A 22,233-nucleotide genomic window follows, 5' to 3' on the forward strand; every position below is an offset into this window, starting at 1 on the left:
CGCTACCCAAGGCAGATGACCTATTTGCAACCCTGGCTGGAGGGAAGATGTTCCCCAATCTGGACCTGACCTCAGCCTACATGACACAGGAGCTGGAGGAGTCTTCAAAAGGCCTCACCTGCATCAACACGCACAAAGGTCTGTTCATCTATAACAGATGCCTGCTCGGGATTTGGTCGGGCACGGCAATCTTCCAGTGGAACATGGAGAGCCTGCTAAAGTCGGATCATTGCACCGTGGTTTTTCAAGACGACCTACAGGTCGGGACACCATTGAGCACTTGAAGAATCTGGAAGCGGTTCCTAGTCGGTTGGATCGCGTGGGGCTCAGGTTGAAGTGTGTTTTCCTGGCGCAGGAGGTTGAGTTTTTGGGATGAAGAATTGCAGCAGACGGCATCAGACCCACGACGCCATAACAAAGGCGATGAAGAACGCGCCGAGACCACAGAATGTGATGGAACTGCGGTTGTTCCTACGACTCCTTAACTATTTTGGTCATTTCCTACCTGGGTTAAGCACCCTGCTCGAACCCCTACATGCGCTACTGCGCAAGGGAGACGACTGGGTACGGGGGAATTCACAAGAGGCTGCCTTTAAGAAAGCCAAAAATCTGTTGTCTTCAAACAAACTGCTTGTCCTGTATGACTCTTGTAAAAGATTAGTGCTAACTTGCGACGCGTCGTCATATGGGGTCGGGTGTGTGTTACAACAGGCTAACGAATCGTGGATTTTGCAACCGGTCGCTTATGCGTCCAGGAGTTTGTCCAAGGCCGAAAGGGCCTACAGCATGATTGAAAAAGAGGCTCTGGTGTGCACCAGTACTTATTTGGCCTCAAGTTTGAGCTTGAAACTGTCCACAAGCCGCTCATATCGCAGTTCCCTGAGAGCAAAGGGATTAAAACCAATGCCTCTGCCTGCATCCAAAGATGGGCGCTCATGCTGTCGGCATATAACTATGTAATCCGCCACAGACCGGGCACAGAGAACTGCACAGATGCTCTCAGTCGGCTGCCATTGCCCACCACAGAGGTGGAAATGACACAGCCAGTGGACTTGCTCATGGAAATGAATGCAATTCGAAAATGAAAAGTCCCCCATTACGGCCAGCCAGATCAGGACCTGGACCAGCCAGGATCCTTTACTATCTTTGGTAAACAAACTCTGTCCTCCATGGGAGCTGGTCCAGCATCCCAGTGGAGATGCAGGAGGCAATTAAGCCGTCCCACAGGCACAAAGACGAAATGCCCCTGCAGGCGGACTGTCTGTTGTGGGGCAATCGCGTGGTCTTGCCCAAGAAAGGCAGAGATACGTTCATTTGTGAACTGCACAGCACCCATCCAGGCATTATAATGATGAAAGCCATAGACAAATCCCAAGTGTGCTGGCCCGGCATCGACTCAGATTTAGAGTCATGCGTGCGCCAGTGCAACACTTGCTCTGAGCTGAGCAATGCACCCAGAGAGGCACCACTAAGTTTGTGGTTGTGGCCCTCCAAACCATGGTCGAGGATCCACGTGGACTATCTAGACCCATTTCTAGGCAAAATGTTTTTGGTTGTCGTGGACGCTTGCTCAAAACGTATTGAATGTGCAATATCTGTAAACACATCCACGGCCACTATTGAAAGCCTACGAACAATGTTTGCCACGCACGGCCTGCCTGATGTCCTAGTCAGCGACAATGGGCTGTGTTTCACCAGGGCCGAATTCAAGGAATTCATGACCCGCAATGGGATCAAGCACGTCACATCTGCCCTGTTCAAGCCCGCATCCAACGACCTGGCAGAAGGGGCAGTTCAGACCATGAAGCAAAGTGTGAAACGGGTGTCGGAAGGTTCCCTGCAGACCCGACTATCCCGTGTGCTGCTCAGCTACTGCACCAGACCCCACTCACTCACCGGAGTTCCCCCAGCCGAGTGCTCATGAAAAGGGCACTCAAAACAAGGCTCTTCCTTGTCCACCCTGATCTCCATGATCACGTGGAAGGCAGGCGGCATCAACAAAATGTGTACCATGACCGCGCAAATTTGTCACCTGATATTAAGGTCAATGATCCTGTGTTTGTACTCAGTTATGGACATGTCCCAAATGGCTCGCTGGCACGGTCATAACCAAAGAGGGGAGTAGGGTGTTTCAGGTCAAATTGGCCAATGGACTCATGTGCAGAAAACACTTGGACCAAATCAAATTGCGGTTCACCAACAGCTACGAACAACCCAAAGAAGACACCACCAACTTTGACCCTCCAACACACACACAAATGGCAACTGACATCATGGTTGACCACGAAGCCGAACTCACCATCCGCAGCAGCCCGGCAAGGCCGGCTGCCCAACAGCCCAGTGAAGAACCAACCAACTCACCCACATCCGCATTTGTACCGAGACAATCGACAAGGGAGCGAAAAGCCCCAGATCGCTCACTTTGTAAATAAGTGTAATATTGACTTCACAGGGGAGTGATGTTATGTATTTAACCCCCTGTAACCTGTATTACACTACCACTAGAGGGTCTACCTGTTGGAGTCCCAACGGATCCCAGCATCCCTTGGGAGCACGGTATATAAGCAGGCTACCCACGAGGTACCTGCACTCTGGATTCTCTTTAAAGGAGCTAAGGTCACACTTGCTCATTGTACACAGTACTCAGTTTCATCCTTTACTGTGAACGGATCACATTTGATCCACACTGATTCTATTATGATGCTGTTTAACATGAAGAAGACAGCCCGTTAGCATTATTATACAAAGAAAAATAAAAGGCTGGTAATGCCGCTGAATGGAATATTGTATTTTGATATGTCACTAGAAGATAAGACTGTGTAGGGAATGAGATGGAAAATCAGAGTTTGATGGTTTCAGTATGAAGATGTTGCTTACAGTTTTAACTGAAAGTTACTTTTTGTACACTTTTTGTGTGATTTTGCTGTTGATTGATGGACCAGTACAGAATGTTGAAATCACAGGGTGAGTTTTAGCTGTTGGTTATGTTGGTTATGTGGAAACAACCTCTCTGCCTCGATCTTGTCTATCCCTTTCATTATTTTAAATGTTTCTATAAGATCACCCCTCATCCTTCTGAACTCCAACGAGTAAAGACCCAGTTTACTCAATCTATCATCATAAGGTAACCCTCTCATCTCCGGAATCAGCCGAGTGAATCGTCTCTGTACCCCCCCCCCTCCAAGGCTAGTAAATCCTTCCTGAAGTAAGGTGATCAAAACTGAACGCAGTACTCCAGGTGCGGCCTCACCAATACCCTATAAAGTTGCAGCAGGACCTCCCTGCTTTTGTACTCCATCCCTCTTGCAATGAAGGCCAACATTCCATTCGCCTTCCTGATTACCTGCTGCACCTGCAAACTAACTTTTTGGGATTCATGCAAAAGGACCCCCAGGTCCCTCTGCACTGCAGCATGTTGTAATTTCTCCCCATTCAAATAATATTCCCTTTTACAGTTTTTTTTCCCAAGGTGGATGACCTCACATTTTCTGACATTGTATTCCATCTGCCAAACCTTAGCCCATTCGCTTAACCTATCTAAATCTCTTTGCAGCTTCTCTGTGTCCTCTGCACAACCCGCTTTCCCACTAATCTTTGTGTCATCTGCAAATTTTGTTACACTACACTCTGTGCCCTCTTCCAGGTCATCTATATATATTGTAAACAATTGTGGTCCCAGCATCGATCCCTGTGGCACACTACTAACCACCGATTTCCAACCCGAAAAGGACCCATTTATCCCGACTCTCTGCTTTCTGTTAGCCAGCCAATTCTCGATCCATGCTAATACATTTCCTCTGACTCCACGTACCTTTATCTTCTTCAGTAATCTTTTGTGTGGCACCTTATCGAATGCCTTTTGGAAATCTAAATACACCACATCCATCGGTACACCTCTATCCACCACGCTCGTTATATCCTCAAAGAATTCCAGTAAATTAGTTAAACATGATTTCCCCTTCATGAATCCATGTTGCGTCTGCTTGATTGCACTATTCCTATCTAGATGTCCCGCTATTTCTTCCTTAATGATAGCTTCAAGCATTTTCTCCACGACAGATGTTAAACTAACCGGCCTTTGGTACCTGCCTTTTGTCTGCCCCCTTTTTTAAACAGAGGCGTTACATTAGCTGCTTTCCAATCCGCTGGTACCTCCCCAGAGTCCAGAGAATTTTGGTAGATTATAACGAATGCATCTGCTATAACTTCCGCCATCTCTTTTAAAAACCTGGGATGCATTTCATCAGGACCAGGGGACTTGTCTACCTTGAGTCCGATTAGCCTGTCCAGCACTACCTCCCTAATGATAGTGATTGTCTCAAGGTCCTCCCTTCTCACATTCCCATGACCAGCAATTTATGGCATGGTTTTTGTGTCTTCCACTGTGAAGACCGAAGCAAAATAATTGTTTAAGTTCTCAGCCATTTCCACATTTCCCATTATTAAATCCCCTTTCTCATCTTCGAAGGGACGAACATTTACTTTAGTCACTCTCTTCCATTTTATATATCGGTAAAAGCTTTTACTATCTGTTTTTATGTTTTGATGTAAAAGCTTTTACTATCTGTTTTTATGTGTAATTGGCAGTGCAGAAGTCAAAGTCTCCAATGATGCAGCAGTACATGAACTCCCGCTGTGGATTGTGCCAGGAGCTGGCCCCACATTGCTTTCCAATCCGCTGGTGCCTCCCCAGAGTCCAGAGAATTTTGGTAGATTATAACAAATGCATCTGCTACAACTTCTGCCATCTCTTTTAATACCCTGGGATGCATTTCATCAGGACCAGAGGACTTGTCTACCTTCAGTCCCATTAGCCTGTTCAGCACTACCCCCCTAGTGATAGTGATTGTCTCAAGGTCCTCCCTTCCCACATTCCTGTGACCAGCAATTTTTGGCATGGTTTTTGTGACTTCCACTGTGAAGACCGAAGCAAAATAATTGTTTAAGGTCTGAGCCATTTCCACATTTCCCATTATTAAATCCCCCTTCTCATCTTCTAAGGGACCAACATTTACTTTAGTCACTCTTTTCCATTTTATATATCTATAAACGCTTTTACTATCTGTTTTTATGTATTGCGCAAGTTTACTTTCGTAATCTATCTCTCCTTTCTTTATTGCTTTCTTAATCATTCTTTGCTGTCGTTTAAAATTTTCCCAATCTTCTAGTTTCCCACTAACCTTGGCCACCTTATTCGCATTGGTTTTTAATTTGATACTCTCCTTTATTTCCTTGGTTATCCACGGCTGGTTATCCCTTCTCTTACCGCCCTTCTTTTTCACTGGAATATATTTTTGTTGAGCACTATGAAAGAGCTCCTTAAAAGTCCTCCACTGTTCCTCAATTGTGCCACCGTTTAGTCTGTGTTCCCAGTCTACTTTAGCTAACTCTGCCCTCATCCCACTGTAGTCCCCTTTGTATAAGCATAGTACGCTCGTTTGAGACACTACTTCCTCCCCCTCAATCTATATTACAAATTCAACCATACTGTGATCACTCATTCCGAGAGGATCTTTTACTAGGAGATCGTTTATTATTCCTGTCTCATTACACAGGACCAGATCTAAGATAGCTTGCTCCCTTGTAGGTTCTGTAACATACTGTTCTAAGAAACAATCCCGTATACATTCTATGAATTCCTCCTCCAGGCTACCCCGTGCGATTTGTTTTGACCAATCGATATGTAGGTTAAATTCCCCCATGATTACTGCCGAACCTTTTTCACATGCCTCTATTATTCCCTTGATTATTGTCCGCCCCACCATGAAGTTATTATTTGGGGGCCTATAAACTACGCCCACCAGTGACTTTTTCCCCTTACTATCTCTAATCTCCACACACAATGATTCAACATTTTGTTCATTAGAGCCAATATCATCTCTCACAACTGCCCTGATATCATTCTTTATTAACAGAGCTACCCCACCTCCTTTCCCTTCTTGTCTATCCTTCTGAATTGTCAGATACCCCTGTATGTTTAATTCCCAGTCTTGGCCACCCTGCAACCACGTTTCTGTAATGGCCACCAAATCATACCCATTTGTAATGATTTGTGCTGTCAACTCATTTACTTTATTTCAAATGCTGCGTGCGTTTAGGTAGAGTGTTTTAATACCAGTTTATAAACCATGATTTTTAGTTTTGACCCCTCCTTCAGCCCCTTTATATTCATACATATTGTCCCTTCCTATCACCTTGTGGTTTACACTTACCCCAGTGCTACTCTGCTCTGTTGCCTCCTGCCTTTTGCATTCTTTCTTGGGGTCCTGTTCATCTGAGCTCTCACCCACTCTAACTAGCTCAGAGCCCTCTCCTCGGTTCCGAATACTCCTCGCATTGAGGCACCGAGCTTTCAGGCTTGCCTTTTTATTACACTTTGACCCTTTAGAATTTTGCTGTACATTGGCCCTTTTTGTTTTTTGCCTTGGGTTTCTCTGCCCTCCACTTTTACTCATCTCCTTTCTAACTTTTGCTTCTGTCTTCATTTTGTTCCCTCTGTCTCCCTGCATTAGTTCCCATCTCCCTGCCATATTAGTTTAACTTCTCCCCAACATCAGTAGCAAACACTCCCCCGAGGACATTAGTTCCGGTCCTGCCCAGGTGCAGACCGTCCGGTTTGTACTGGTCCCACCTCCCCCAGAACCGGTTCCAATGCCCCAGGAATTTAAATCCCTCCCTGCTGCACCACTGCTCAAGCCACGTATTCATCTGCGCTATCCTGCGATTCCTACTCTGACTAGCACGTGGCACTGGTAGCAATCCCGAGATTACTAATTTTGAGGTCCTACTTTTTAATTTAGCTCCTAGTTCCTTAAATTCGTCACGTAGGACCTCATCCCTTTTTTTTTACCTATGTCGTTGGTACCAATGTGCACCACGACAACTGGCTGTTCTCCCTCCCTTTGCAGAATGTCCTGCACCCGCTCCGAGACATCCTTGACCCTTGCACCAGGGAGGCAACATACCATCCTGGAGTCTCGGTTGCGGCCGCAGAAACGCCTATCAATTCCCCTTACAATTGAATCCCCTATCACTATCGCTCTCCCACTCTTTTTCCTGCCCTCCTGTGCAACAGAGCCAGCCACGGTGCCATGAACTTGGCTGATGCTGCCCTCCCCTAATGAGTCATCCCCCTCAACAGTACTCAAAGCGGTTTATCTGTTTTGCAGGGGATGACCGCAGGGGACCCCTGCACTACCTTCCTTGCACTGCTCTTCCTGCTGGTCTTCCATTCCCTAGCTGGCTGTGGACCTTTCACCTGCGGTAAGATCAACTTTCTACACGTGCTACTCACGTCATTCTCAGCATCGTGGCTGCTCCAGAGTAAATCTACCCTCAGCTCCAAATCCGCAACGCGGTCCGTCAGGAGCTGGAGGCGGATACACTTCCCGCACACGTAGTCGTCAGGGACACCGGAAGTGTCCCTGAGTTCCCACATGGTACAGGAGGAGCATATCACGTGACTGAGCTCTCCTGCCATGACCTAACCCTTAGATTAACTTAAATTGGCGATAACAATGTTAACAGGTTACTTACTGATATAAAAAAGAAAATCTACTCACCAATCACCAGCCAATCACTTACCCCTTTGGCTGTGACGTCATCTTTTGATTTCTTTCTACTTCTTTTTTGCTGTTTCTCCTGGCTGGAGCTGTACCAGCTGGGCCTTTATCGGCCTCTCCACGCACCCCAGACTCGCACTGCTCGAACTGCCGCTCCTCCTCCGACGTTGGGCCTCTTATAGGCCTCACCACGCACCCCGGACTCGCGCTGCTCGAACTGCCGCTGCTCCTCCGATGTTGTGCCTCTTATAGGCCCCTCCACGCACCCCGGACTCGCGCTGCTCGATCTGCCGCTCCTCCTCCAACGTTGGGCCTTTATAAGCCTCTCCACGCACCCCAGACTCGCTCTGCTCGAACTGCCGCTCCTCCTCCAACGTTGGGCCTTTATAGGCCTCTCCACGCACCCCGGACTCGCGCTGCTCGATCTGCCGCTCCTCCTCCAACGTTGGGCCTTTATAGGCCTCTCCACGCACCCCAGACTCACGCTGCTCGAACTGCCGCTCCTCCTCCAACGTTGGGCCTTTATAGGCCTCACCACGCACCCCGGACTTGCTCTGCTCGAACTGCCGCTCTTCCTCTGACGTTGGGCCTCTTATAGGCCTCACCACGCACCCCGGACTCCCTCCTTTTTAAAAAAGTGGCGTTACATTAGCTACCCTCCAGTCCATAGGAACTGATTCAGAGTCGATAGATTGTTGGAAAAAGATCACCAATGCATCCACTATTTCTAGTGCTGCTTCCTTAAGTACTCTGGGATGCAGACTATCAGGACCCGGGGATTTAATCCCATCAATTTTCCTAACACAATTTCCCGCCTAATAAGGATATCTTTCAGTTCCTCACTCTCACTCGACCCACTGTCCCCGAGTACGTTCGGAAGGTTTTTTGTATCTTCCTTTGTGAAGACAGAACCGAAGTATTGGTTCAATTGGTCTGCCATTTCTTTGTTCCCCATTATAAATTCACCCGAATCCGACTGCAAGGGATTCTACCTACGTTTGTCTTTACTAATCTTTTTCTCTTCACATATTTATAAAAGCTTTTGCAGTCAGTTTTTATGTTCCCTGCAAGCTTCCTTTCGTACTCTATTTTCCCCTTCTTAATTAAACCCTTTGTCCTCCTCTGTCGAATTCTAAATTTCTCCCATTCCTCAGGTTTGTTGCTTTTTCTAGCCAATTTATATGCCTCTTCCTTGGTTTTAACACTATCCTTAATTTCCCTTGTTAGCCATGGTTGAGCCACATTCCCAGTTTTATTTTTACTCGAGACAGGGATGTACAATTGCTGAAGTTCATCCATGTGATCTTTAAATGTTTGCCATTGCTTATCCACCGTCGACCCTTTAAGTATCCTCTGCCAGTCTATTCTAGCCAATTCACACCTCATACCGTCGCAGTTACCTTTCCTTAAGTTCAGGACCCTAGTTTCAGAATTAACTTTGTCACTCTCCATCTTAAAAGGAATTCTACCATATTATGGTCACTTTTCCCCAAGGGCCTCACACAACAAGATTGCAAATTAGTCCCTTCTCATTACACATTACCCAGTCTAGGATGGCCAGCTCCCTGGTTGGTTCCTCGACATATTGGTCTAGAAAACCATCCCTATTACACTTCAGGAAATCCTCCTCCACCGCATTGCTACCAGTTAGGTTAGCCCAATCTATATGTAGATTAAAGTCGCCCATGATTACTGCTGTACCTTTATTGCACACATCCCTTATTTCTTGTTTGATGCTGTCCCCAGCCTCACTACTATTATTTGGTGGTCTATACACAACTCCCACTAGCATTTTCTGCCCTTTGGAATTCCGCCGCACCACCCATTCCGATTTCACATCATCCAGGCTAATGTCCTTCCTTGCAATTACATTGATTTCCTCATTAACCAGCAACGCCACCCCGCCTCCTTTTCCTTTCTGTCTATCCTTCCTAAACGCTGAATACCCTTGGATGTTGAGTTCCCAGCCTTGGTCACCCTGGAGCCATATCTCCGTGATGCCTTTACCACATTTCAGCCAGTGAGTTGCAGACTCCCACCATCCTCTGGGTGAAGAAATTGCTCCTCATATCTCCTTTAAACCTCCCCACAATTACTTTAAAACTATACCCACTGTTGTTGACCCCTCTGTCAAGGGAAACAGGTCATTCTGATCCACTCTATCCAGGTCCCTCATAATTTTATGCACCTCAATTAGGTCTCCTCTTAGTTTCCTCTGTTCCAAAAAAAACAGACCCAGCATCTCCAATCTTTCCTCATAGCCAAAATTCTCCAGTCCAGGCAACATTCTGGTAAATCTCCTCTGTACCCTTTCCAGTGCAATCACATCTTTCCTGTAATGTGGTGACCAGAACTGCACACAGTACTCCAACTGTGGCCTAACCAGTGTTTTATACATTTCAAACATGTTATGTATGCAATAAAGGTCCAAACTGAGTACTGTTTAACTGAACAAGGTACAACCTTGTTCTGCTTTATTGCAGCCCAAAATGCCAGACTCACAAAATGGCTGGCCTTTTATACCAGAGCAGCACCATGTGTGTGCTGCTCAGTGCCCTTCAACAATGACACCATCTGGTGGCTACAAAACAGCGTGTCCATACATGACAATACCTTCTCTGAGATCTTATCACAGTCTTTAACAGGTTGAGACGGTCCAGTGCTTTACGCTCCCCGGTTGACTGTCTCAGTTCGATTTCGGCCTTGGGTGAATGTGCGTAGTCTGTTGTGACTGGTGGCTGGATAGCTGACTTGTTGCGGGCGGCAGTGGCCACGTCAGGAATTGCAAGTCCATTTTTATTGAACAAGTCCGTGATGGAAATTTCGGGTTCACTGATGACCCTTGAGTCCACTGAAGGCAACTGGTAGGTTGGTTGGTCGTCGACGGTTTCTTCGTCCGACTGCTCTGGCTCGTCTGTGTGCCTCAGCTTTGTTTAATCCATGTGTTTCCTGCAAGTTTGCCCATTCTTGAGCTTAATAACAAATCCTCTGTTGCCCTCCTTGCCCATTTGGGACCCTGACCATAATTTAACACATATACAGGATCATTAACAGAAATTGCGCGTGACACAGTTGCGTGATCATGGTACCCTTGTTGACTCTGTCTTCTGTATTCAACATGATTACTTAAATCCGGGTGTACAAGAGATAACTTGGTCTTAAGACCTCTCTTCATCATGAGTTCATCAGGCGAGACCCCTGAGAGTGTGTGGGGTCTTGTCCTGTAACTCAGCAGTATGCAAGACAAGCGGGTCTGCAGTGACCCTTGGGTTACCCTCTTCATGCTTTGCTTGATAATTTGTACTGCCCGTTCTGCTTGCCCATTGGATGCAGGCTTGAACGGTGCTGACCTTACATATTTTATGCTGTTAAGTTTTACAAACACCTAAAACTCTTGACTGATGAAGCTCGACCCATTGTCGCTCACCACTATGTCAGGCAGACCATCTGTCGCGAACATGATATTGAGATTCTCTATGGTTGCCGTGGATGTACTGGATGACATGATTATGCATTCTATCCACTTCGAATAAGCATCCACCACCACTAAAAACAACTTGGCCAGGAAGGGACCTGCAAAATCTACATAGAACCTGGACCAAGGTTTGGATGGCCATGACCACAGACTCAGTGGCGATTCCGCTGGTGCTTTGCTGAGCTGCATGCAGGTGTTGCACTGATGCATGCATGCTTCCAGCTCAGAATCAATTCCTGGTCACCATACGTGGGACTTAGATGGCCTTCATCATCACTATACCCGGATGTGTGTTGTGTCACTCACGCACAAACTTCTCTTTCCCTTTCTTAGGCTTTACAACTCGATTGTCCCACAATATGCAATCTGCTTGAATAGACAGTTCGTCCTTGCGACAAATGTACAGTTTGGCCACCTCGCACATTTGCTAAGCTATGGCAGACCAATCCCCTTTGAGGATGCAACCCTTTACCACCAATAATATTGGGTCCTGGCTGGTCCAGGTCTTAACTTGTTGAGCCGTGACAGGGGTACCTTTATTCTCAAAAGTATCCATGATTAACATTAAATCTGCCGGTTGTGCCGTTTCCACCTCCGGTGTGGGCAACGGCAACCGGGTCAAAGCCTCGGCACAATTCTCTGTGCCAGGTCTGTGGCGAATGACATAATGATAGGCAGATAATGTCCGCGCGCACCTTTGGATGCGGGATGAAGCGTTCGTATTGATATCTTTCATCTTGGAAAACAACGAAATGAGCAGCTTGTGATCGGTCTCTAATTTGAACCTCAGACCGAACAGGTATTGATGCATCTTTTTAACACCGTACACACACGCAAAAGCTTATTTTTCTATCATACCGTAGACTCTGCTTTCGACAAACTTTTGGATGCATAAGCGACAGGTTAAAGTTTCCCCGACTCATTGGCTTGTTATAACACGCAACCAATTCCATATGACGATGCGTCACGGGCCAGAACTAAACGTTTACATGCATTATAATGTACCAGCAGCTTGTTCGAGCAAAGCAGATTGGTGGTTTTCTCGAAAGCTCTGTCTTGAAATGCGCCCCACACCCAGTTGTTGCCTTTTCTCAATAGCATGTGCATTGGTTCAAGTAAGGTGCTCAATTTAGGTAGGAAGTTATCAAAATAGTTAAGTAGACCCAGGAACAAACGCAGCTCCATCACGTTCTGCAGCTTGGGTGCATTCTTGATGGCTTTGGTTTTCACGTCAGTGGGTCTGATGCCATCAGCGGCGATTTTCCTCCTGAGGAATTCGACCTCCGGTGCCATGAAGATGCACTTCAAGTGTTTAAGTCTGAGTCCCACTCTGTCCAAATGCAGTAGAATCTCTTCCAGGTTGTTCAGATGTTCCTTGGAGGCACGACCTGTGATCAGGATGTCATCTTGGAAGACGACGGTTCTGGGAACGGACTTCAGTAGACTTTCCATATTCCTCTGGATTACTGTTGCAGCCGAGCGAATTCCAAACGGGCACCTGTGATAAATAAACAGTCCTTTGTGCGTGTTAATGCACGTAAGTCTCTTCGACGTCTCAACCAACTCCTGCATCATATAGGCCAACGTCAAGTCCAGTTTTGTGAACGACTTCCCTCCGTCTACCGTCGCAAACTAGTCATCAGCCTTCAGTAACAGGTACTGATCTTATTTTGAATCCCTGTTGATCGTAGCCTTGTAGTCTCTACAGATTCTGAGTGTGCCTTCACTTTTCAGCACAGGAATAAAGGGGCTGGCCAATTCATTAAATTCGACCGGTGATAGAAACATAGAAAATAGGTGTAGGAGTAGGCCATTTGGTTCTTCGAGCCATTCAATAAGATCATGGCTGATCATTCCGTCAGTATCCCTTTCCTGCTTTCTCTCCATATTCCTTGATCCTCTTAGCCGTAAGGGCCATATCTAACTCCGTCTTGAATAGATCCAATGAACTGGCATTAACAACTCTCTACGGCAGGGAATTCCACAGGTTAACAACTCTCTGAGTGAAGAAGTTTCTCCTTATCTCCCCTGGTTCTGGACTTCCCCAACATCGGGAACATTCTTCCCGCATCTAATCTGTTCAGTCCCGTCAGAATTGTATTTGTTTCTATGAGATCCCCTCTCATCCTTCTAAACTCCAGTGAACAAAGGCACAGTTGATCCAGTCTCTCCTCATATGACAGTCCAGCCATCCCTGGCATCAGTCTGGTGAACCTTCGCTACACTCCCTCAATAGCAAGAATGCACTTCCTCAGATTAGGAGACCAAAACTGAACACAATATTCCAGGTGAGGCCTCACTAAGGCCCTGTATAACTGCAGTAAGACCCCCCTGCTCCTACACTCAAATCCCCTAGCTATAAAGGCCAACATACCATTTGCCTTCTTCACTGCCTGCTGTACCTGCATGCCAACTTTCAGTGACACCCAGATCTCGTTGCACCTCCCCTTTTCCTAATCTCTCGCCATTCAGATAATATTCTGCCTTCGTGTTTTTGCCACCAAAGTGGATAACCTCACATTTATCCACATTATACTGCATCTGCCATGCATTTGCCCACTCACCTAACCTGTCCAAGTCATCCTGCAGCCTCTTCGCATCCTCCTCACAGCTCACACCGCCGTATGATCCCTTTGCGCTGGAGTCTGTCCAGTTCAATTTCGACCTTCTCCCTCATCATATACGGCACTGCCGAAGCTTTATGATGGACGGGTCTTGCATCTGAGTCCGCGTGGATCTGCAGCTTGGCTCCTGTGAAGTTGCCGATACCCGGTTCGAACAGCGAGGGGAACTTGCTCAATACTTGGGCACATATATCTTCCTCCGACGACAACGCTTTTATGTCATTCCATTCGCATCTGATTTTCTCCAACCAGCTCCTGCTGAGCAGCGTTGGGACATTGCCTGGAACAATCCACAGTGGTAACTCGTGAGCCGCACCGCTATACGACACATTATTGCATTAGAGAGTGTGCAGAGGAGATTTACGAGCATGCTGCCTGGAATGGAGAATTATAGTTATGAGGACAGATTGGATAGGCTGGATTTGTTCTTATTGGAACAGAGGAGATTGAGAGGAGACCTCATCGAGGTGTACAAAATATTGAGGGGCCTGGACATTGTGAATAGTAAAGGTCTATTTCCATTGGTGGAGGGGGCTATTATGTGGGGACATAGTTTTAAGGTGGTTGGTGGAAGGTTTAGGGGGATTTGAGGGGGGGGGGGGTTTCTTCTTCACACAGAGGGTTGTGGGGATCTGGAACTCACTGCCTGGAAGAGTGGTGGATGCACAAACCCTCACCACTTTTAAGAGATGGTTGGATGGGCACTTAAATGCCGTAACCTGCAGGGTTACGGACCTAGAGCTGATAATTGGGATGAGACTAGATGACCTTTTGTTGGTCAGTGCAGAGATAATGGTAAGTACTGCAGTGAATAGAATGTGGCCAGGGTGATCTCCTGGACTATTTTCGATCGCCTGGATGGGTCGGAGAGTAATTTTCCCAGATTTGTTCTCCCTAAATTGGCCTGGGTTTTTAATCTGGTTTTTGCCTCTCCCAGGAGATCACATGGCTCCGGTTGGGGTTGAGTGTAGATGTTTTTAGTCGAACGGGTGTTGCAGTGGTGTGGGGCGAACTGGTTGGGCTGGGTGCTCTTTGCCTTTCCGTTACTGTTCATGGGTTTGTATGTAACCTTTAGGGCTGCTGACGAAGGGCCGTGCGGCTCTTTGTCGGCCGGCGCAGACACGATGGGCCGAAATGGCCTCCTTCTGCGCTGTAAATTTCTATGTTTCTATTAATTTGTGCACTGCCAATCACCATCAGTTCTTTGGTGTCCTTGTGCAACTTGGCGTTAACAGGGTTCAGCCTGGGCCTCTCAGTCTTAGTATCCCACAGCTTATTAAATGCCCTCTCGTTCATGATCGATTGACTCGCCCCGGCATGTTCAGTTCCATCGATACTGGTATCATGTTAAACTTCACATTAATCAAAATCGGTTTCCTCTTGATTATGAAAGAGCACAGTACATACACTTCCTCCTCTGGCATCTCGGATTGCATATCTGGATCCGCACTAGTCTGGCTCTTACCCTCTGTGCTTGCTCATCTGTGGACACTTACATAGAAACATAGAAAATAAGTGCAGGAGTAGGCCATTTGGCCCTTCGAGCCTGCACCGCCATTCAATGAATTCATGGCTGAACATGCAACTTCAGTACCCCGTTCCTGCTTTCTCGCCATACCCCTTGATTCCCCCTAGTAGTAAGGACTACATCTAACTCCTTTTTGAATATATTTAGTGAATTGGCCTCAACAACTTTCTGTGGTAGAGAATTCCATAGGTTCACCACTCTCTGGGTGAAGAAGTTCCTCCTCATCTCGGTCCTAAATGGCTTACCCCTTATCCTTAGATTGTGACCCCTGGTTCTGGACTTCCCCAACATTGGGAACATTCTTCCTGCATCTAACCTGTCTAAACCCATCAGAATTTTAAACGTTTCTATGAGATCCCCGCTCATTCTTCTGAACTCCAGTGAATACAATCCTAGTTGATCCAGTCTTTCTTCATATGTCAGTCCCGCCATCCCGGGAATCAGTCTGGTGAACCGCACTCCCTCAATAGCAAGAATGTCCTTCCTCAAGTTAGGAGACCAAAACTGTACACAATACTCCAGGTGTGGCCTCACCAAGGCCCTGTACAACTGTAGTAACACCGCCCTGCCCCTGTACTCAAATCCCCTCGCTATGAAGGCCAACATGCCATTTGCTTTCTTAACCGCCTGCTGTACCTGCATGCCAACTTTCAATGACTGACGTACCATGACACCCAGGTCTCGTTGCACCTCCCCTTTTCCTGATCTGTCACCATTCAGATAATAGTCTGTCTCTCTGTTTTTACCACCAAAGTGGATAACCTCACATTTGTCCAGATTATACTTCATCTGCCATGCATTTGCCCACTCACCTAACCTATCCAAGTCGCTCTGCAGTCTCATAGCATCCTCCTCGCAGCTCACACTGCCACCCAACTTAGTGTCATCCGCAAATTTGGAGATACTACATTTAATCCCCTCGTCTAAATCATTAATGTACAACGTAAACAGCTGGGGCCCAGCACTAGTCATTGCCTGCCATTCTGAAAAGTACCCATTTACTCCTATTTTTTGCTTCCTGTCTGACAACCAGTTCTCAATCCACTTCAGCACACTACCTCCAATCCCATGTGCTTTAACTTTGCACATTAATCTCTTGTGTGGGACCTTGTCAAAAGCCTTCTGAAAGTCCAAATACACCACATCAACTGGTTCTCCCTTGTCCACTCTACTGGAAACATCCTCAAAAAATTCCAGAAGATTTGTCAAGCATGATTTCCCTTTCACAAATCCATGCTGACTTGGACCTATCATGTCACCTCTTGCCAAATGCGCAGCTATGACATCCTAAATAATTGATTCCATCATTTTACCCACTACTGATGTTTTCTCTCTACCTCCATTTTTAAAAAGTGGGATTTCATTGGCTACCCTCCACTCCATAGGAACTGATCCCGAGTCTATGGAATGTTGGAAAATGACTGTCAATGCATCCGCTATTTCGAAGGCCACCTCCTTAAGTACTCTGGGATGCAGTCCATCAGGCCCTGGGGATTTATCGGCATTCAATCCCATCAATTTCCCCAACACAATTTCCCGACTAATAAGGATTTCCCTCAGTTCCTCCTTCTTACTAGACCCTCTGACCCCTTTTATATCCGGAAGGTTGTTTGTGTCCTCCTTAGTGAATACCGAACCAAAGTACTTGTTCAATTGGTCTGCCATTTCTTTGTTCCCCGTTATGACTTCCCCTGATTCTGACTGCAGGGGACCTACGTTTGTCTTTACTAACCTTTTTCTCTTTACATATCTATAGAAACTTTTGCAGTCCGCCTTAATGTTCCCTGCAAGCTTCCTCTCGTACTCTGTTTTCCCTGCCTTAATCAAACCCTTTGTCCTCCTCTGCTGAGTTCTAAATTTCTCCCAGTCCCCGGGTTCACTTGCGCTGGAGATGCCCCAATCTCAGACAGCCTTTGCAACTATATTGCTTAAATCGGCATTTCTGGTGCCGATGATTTCACCCACAACGCCAACACGGAGAAGTCGGATACATTCTTGCGGGCGGACTTTTGGCAGCGAACGCTGCCTGATAGGCCCTGCCATGTGACGCTCTGCCGAACGCTGAATCATTCGCCAACACAGCCGGATAGGCCCTGCCATGTGCCGCTCTGCTGAACGCCGAATCAATCGCATTTCCAGTACTTGCCGAGGTTTGGTTCTTCATCAATATTTGCTTTAGCTCCTGTCCGTCGTCATACATGATTGAGCGATCTGGATGGCCCCTTTTAAATCCAACTCCTCCACTACCAGAAGTTTGCGCAGGATCACCTTGTAGCTGATACCGATAATAAAGAAGTCCTGCAGCATGTCTGCTTTCACCCTCCCGAACTTGCATGGTTGCGCTAGACGTCTCAGGTCGGCAATGAATTCCGCCGCGCTATGGCCTTCTGATCGAATGTGTGCCTCAAACCTGTATCTCGACATGATGATGCCGTCATCTGGCTTGAGGTGCTCCCTTACTAATGTACACAACTCCTCGTACGTTTTCTCTGTTGGATCACTAGGCATGAGTAGATTCTTTATCAGACCGTAGATCTTTGAACCGCACAGTGAGGAACATGGCCCGGCGCCGATCTGCATCGTCGACCGCCTTCAATTTGTTGGTCATGAAATACTGGTTCAAACGGCTCACAAGTCTGCCCAATCTTCTCCCTCTGTGAATCGCTCTAAAAATCCAATCGTGCTCATTTTGCAAACAAGGTTCTTGCATTCTCGTCGCCAAATGTTATGTATGCAATAAAGGTACAAATTGAGCAGTGTTTCACTGAACAAGGTACAACCTTGTTCTGCTTTATTATGGCCCAAAGTGCCTGACTCACAAAATGGCTGGCCTTTTATACCAGAGCAGCACCATGTGCGTGCTGCTCAGTGGCCTCCAACAATGACACCATCTGGTGGCTACAAACAGCATGTACATACATGACAAAACATAATCTCCTTGCTCTTGTATTCCATGCCTCGAGAATAAAGGCAGGCATTGCATATGGCTTCTTCGCCACCATATCTACCAGACCTGCTACCTTCAGGGATCTATGAACCTGCACTCCAAGGTCCCTTTGTTCTTCTACACTTTTCAGTGTTGTATCATTTAATGTGTATTCCCTTGCCTTGTAAGACCACCCCAAATGTATTATCTCACATTTATCCGGATTGAATTCCATTTGCCACTGTTCTGCCCACCTGACCAGTACATTGATATCTTCCTGCAGTCCGCAGCTTTCTTCTTCATTATCAACCACACAGCCTATTTTAGTGTCATCTGCAAACTTCTTAATCATGCCCCAACATTGATGTCCAAGTCATTGATATATACCACGAAAAGCAAGGGGCCCAGCACTGAACTCTGCAGAACCCTATTGGATACAACCTTCCAATCCCAAAAACACCCATCAACCTTTGCTTCCTGTCTCTGAGCCAATTTTGGATCCAGCTTGCTACTTTGCCCTGGATCCCATGGGCTATTACTTTCGTGACCAGGCTGCAATGTGGGACTTGAAAGTGTGAGAATGAAGTCAGATCTTTGACCAATAAATCTGTACAAAAATTGTCTGGTTCGTGTCAAACCTTTTGTTGAAGCTGCAGTCATTATTAGGGCCGATTCTAACTCCTAACATTAAGGCGGATGTTAATCCCATGCAGAAGAGTTCATCAGAGGCCTGGCAGCTTCTAACTTGGGCCTGATTCTGGCACACACCAGAGCACACAAGCAGAAAATTGACATCTGTTGTTGAAATTATCGGGTTAGATTTTATGTTGGAGATAGCTTCCCAGGAGTTAATTTTCCTCCACTAGAGGCAGTAGGAGACCACGGCAATTTTAACCGCTGGGATCCATTTAAATGTTGCTGTCAACTTTCTGCCCCTGCCAGGCAGGAAGTGGGTGGAGAGCATTTCCCAGCAGGTCAGGGATGTGGAATTTAGAAATCAGCAATGGATGACCAAAAAATTGATAAAGGGGGAGAAAATAAGATAGGATGCTAAACTAGCGAGACATTTAAGAAACGATTTTAAGAGCTTCTACAGATATGTTAAAAGAAAGACAGTATCGAACGTAATCACGGGTTCCTCACAGGCTGAGAGAGGAGAAATTATAATGGGGAAGAAGGAAATGGTAGAGAGGTTAAACAAATAATTTGCATCTGTCTTCACAGTAGAAGACACAAAAAATATACCAGAAATAGTGGGGAACTGAGGGTCTAATGATTGTGAGGAACTTAAAGTTGATACTAGTAAAGAAAAAGGGGGTGAAATTGGATTAGGCTACACTCATTGAAAGGAGTGCAGGTAGAACACACAATTCGTGCTGCCTGCTCATTAGCATGATTGCACCACTGAGCCCAGCACCAAACGCGCTGCTGGTTGGCTCAGTGAGTAGACCAGACATAGTGTTGGCAGAGTTTTGCCTCTTGAGACCAGTTGTTTTGGCCAATGAATAGTGAAAGTAGGGCCTGAAGGATGAAACCTTCCTTGCAAACAGTGGACAACCATCAACCACCTCGGAACTGGTCATGGTAGATGCTGCCACCATCTCCAGAGATGGAAGATTAAAGCATCCCCATCATACAAGTGTGGAACTCCGAATCAGACCCTGGAGCACATCATTGTGCACTGCCCTCAGAGGAAATTTGCATGCAGCCTACAAGATATCCATGCTGCTATATTGGAAGCTTTGACGTGGATATCTTACTTGGATATTGACATTTGATTTGCTTTGCTACTACCAAACAAAAGGAGTAGGGCCCTGTTCTCTGTAAAACATTAATACCCACTTATTTACCCTTTTACCCACAACCAGTGTTGGCCACAGGCATTCCATTGGCACTGTTGGATTTGGAGAAAGAAGGCGAGTTTCTGTAGAAAGAAGAGTGGCAGGAACACTGGCACAGCAGGTGGCTGGCACTCACCCACCTGGGTCATTGGATCCAGGGAGAAAGAATGAATGTCAGAAGGGACCTACCTGCATTGGCCATCAAGTGAGGCAGTCACTGAGTTATGCTATGTACTGATGCCTGAACTTCACACAATGCAACACGGAGACATCCTTGCCTGTTGCACATAATCTTCACCACATTGAACTTTTAAATGACTTGCTGATTTCTGGAATCTACTGGTGACTTTGTCTAATTCAGTTAATCACACATATGGTGGTGCGGACTTATTTTGTGGGGCAACAACTTTCTGCTCAACGATAAACAATCAGATATTGTTGCAATTATGCGATTAATTGCATGTCCGGAGTAGCTACATTCTTCGATGTTGCTACTGGTGAGAATACGTTTGTGTAGTTGTGAAGAATGCAAATTATTGGCATCAGTTTATCATGGAAAGCAGCAGATGCCATGACATCAGACAGAAGCCTTTGATTTTCTTGCTAACAATTTGGTTCCCAGATTAATTGGAACACTTTGTTAATCAGATGTGGTTAAGTTCATACCTGTTGAAGTTGTTGTTGTTGTTGTTGGCTCTGGAAAGAATACAGTTGATGTAAGTGCGGAGAATATAAAATTATCCCTTTATTATCATAGTGGTGCAGAATAGCAGTTATCAAGTAATGAAAAATCTACATTTCACAGATGGAATCTATATGTTAAAAAGCTGCTTTTAAACATTTCAGCTGACCTTGATTTCAATGCAGTGTTTGTTAGGCCCTTCCATATGTCCATTAATCAGCGGGAAAATGTTTTTCTCATTTTGAACCTTGTTTGTGTCTAGAGAACTGTATGTACTCGAAGGTTGAGCTGTGCTTATTTATAGGTGGTTTACTGAGTCAATCACATGAAACAAAGGGATCAGTTTGCAAATCAACAGAAAGACATTTTTGTGTAAGTGTCTCCTCAGTGATAATCTAGGTATTGCATTAGTTCCAGCCTCACCGGGTCCGTACGAAGTGCACATGGACCTGGCAATACCTTGCATTAGTCGGTTTTCGGGGCACAATGCGCATGTGCAGAAAACCGGCTTTTCCGATCTGTCAAGCTTTTTCTTGACATATCCTCCACAACCCCGGGAGAAGGAAATTTGCGCGGGAGAGATTGGGTTTTTGCCCAACTCATGCCCTGCAAATATGCTTCAAACTCTTATGGCTGGTAAAAGCAGGCGCACAGCTTACTTTTACTAGCGTAAGAGTTTTAAAATATATAAAAATTAAATTTATTCATACATTTTTACTTTAAAAACCCTGTCCATTAAGGTAAGTTAATTTTAAACCCTATTAAAACACATTAAAAAAAATTCCAAAAAATATACATTTTTTCTAAAACATTTAATTAACTTTAATTTCAAATAATTTTAAATATGTGAGGTGTATCTTTTATTTATTATGTTGTGTTTCATGTTTTAGGGGTTTATTCTCATTGATAGTGATGGGAACTCATAAAAACGGAGTTCCCATCATTATCAATGAGAATACTGCAGAGTGATTGGTGGTCCAGGCCCACGTGACTCCAGCATTTTTGTACGTACGGTGAAGTCATCTTCCCAAACGCAACACTTGGAATGTTGGCCTCCGACCAGAATTCAAAACGCCTCCGGGACTACCAGGTATTTTTGTAAAAAAATTTCAGGTCGGAGGCATTCGTCCGAAGGAAGCCTCTGACTGCAATTTTCTCCTGTTAACTCGTGAAAGTTTAATACATTAATTTTTGCAACTCATTTCATACTTGCTGAAGTTGCTGGTCTTGAAAAAGGATACATTTAAACATTTCATTGGCTTGCTATTTAACAAGGAAATTGTTCAGCTTTCCCGGTAAAATATCAATTATCCGCAATAAGATGCAATTAATGTCCAGGTAACCGGAATGTCATTTGGAACTGTTAGCCATCCAGCTCCTTTTTGATCATTTCTCTTGGCTCTGCTTCAAATGGATTCCATATGTACAGTATCTAACGGAAGTAGCTTTATCCCTTTCTGAACATTGTTTGAGACGAATGACTTGTGCCCATTGTTCGTATACTCACTGCCTCAGTAAAATACTTTGGTCACTTCAGACTGATCTGTACATGTTATTGCATGAACATTTCTGAGATATTGGAGTTCACTCTTTGA

At 45.7% G+C, this 22,233-nt stretch overlaps 1 protein-coding gene across 1 annotated transcript in view; it reads right to left on the reverse strand.

The window, feature by feature from the left end:
- LOC139279608 (GATA zinc finger domain-containing protein 14-like) overlaps window positions 1-22,233 on the reverse strand; it is a 319,765-nt gene that overhangs the window by 251,751 nt on the left and 45,781 nt on the right. Inside the window, exon 16 of the mRNA XM_070898724.1 lies at window positions 20,623-20,652. Coding sequence (XP_070754825.1) covers window positions 20,623-20,652 — 30 coding nt within the window. The remainder of the gene's footprint in view (window positions 1-20,622; window positions 20,653-22,233) is intronic.

Source organism: Pristiophorus japonicus, chromosome 14, assembly GCF_044704955.1.
Source record: "Pristiophorus japonicus isolate sPriJap1 chromosome 14, sPriJap1.hap1, whole genome shotgun sequence".
NCBI classification, from domain to species: domain Eukaryota; kingdom Metazoa; phylum Chordata; class Chondrichthyes; family Pristiophoridae; genus Pristiophorus; species Pristiophorus japonicus.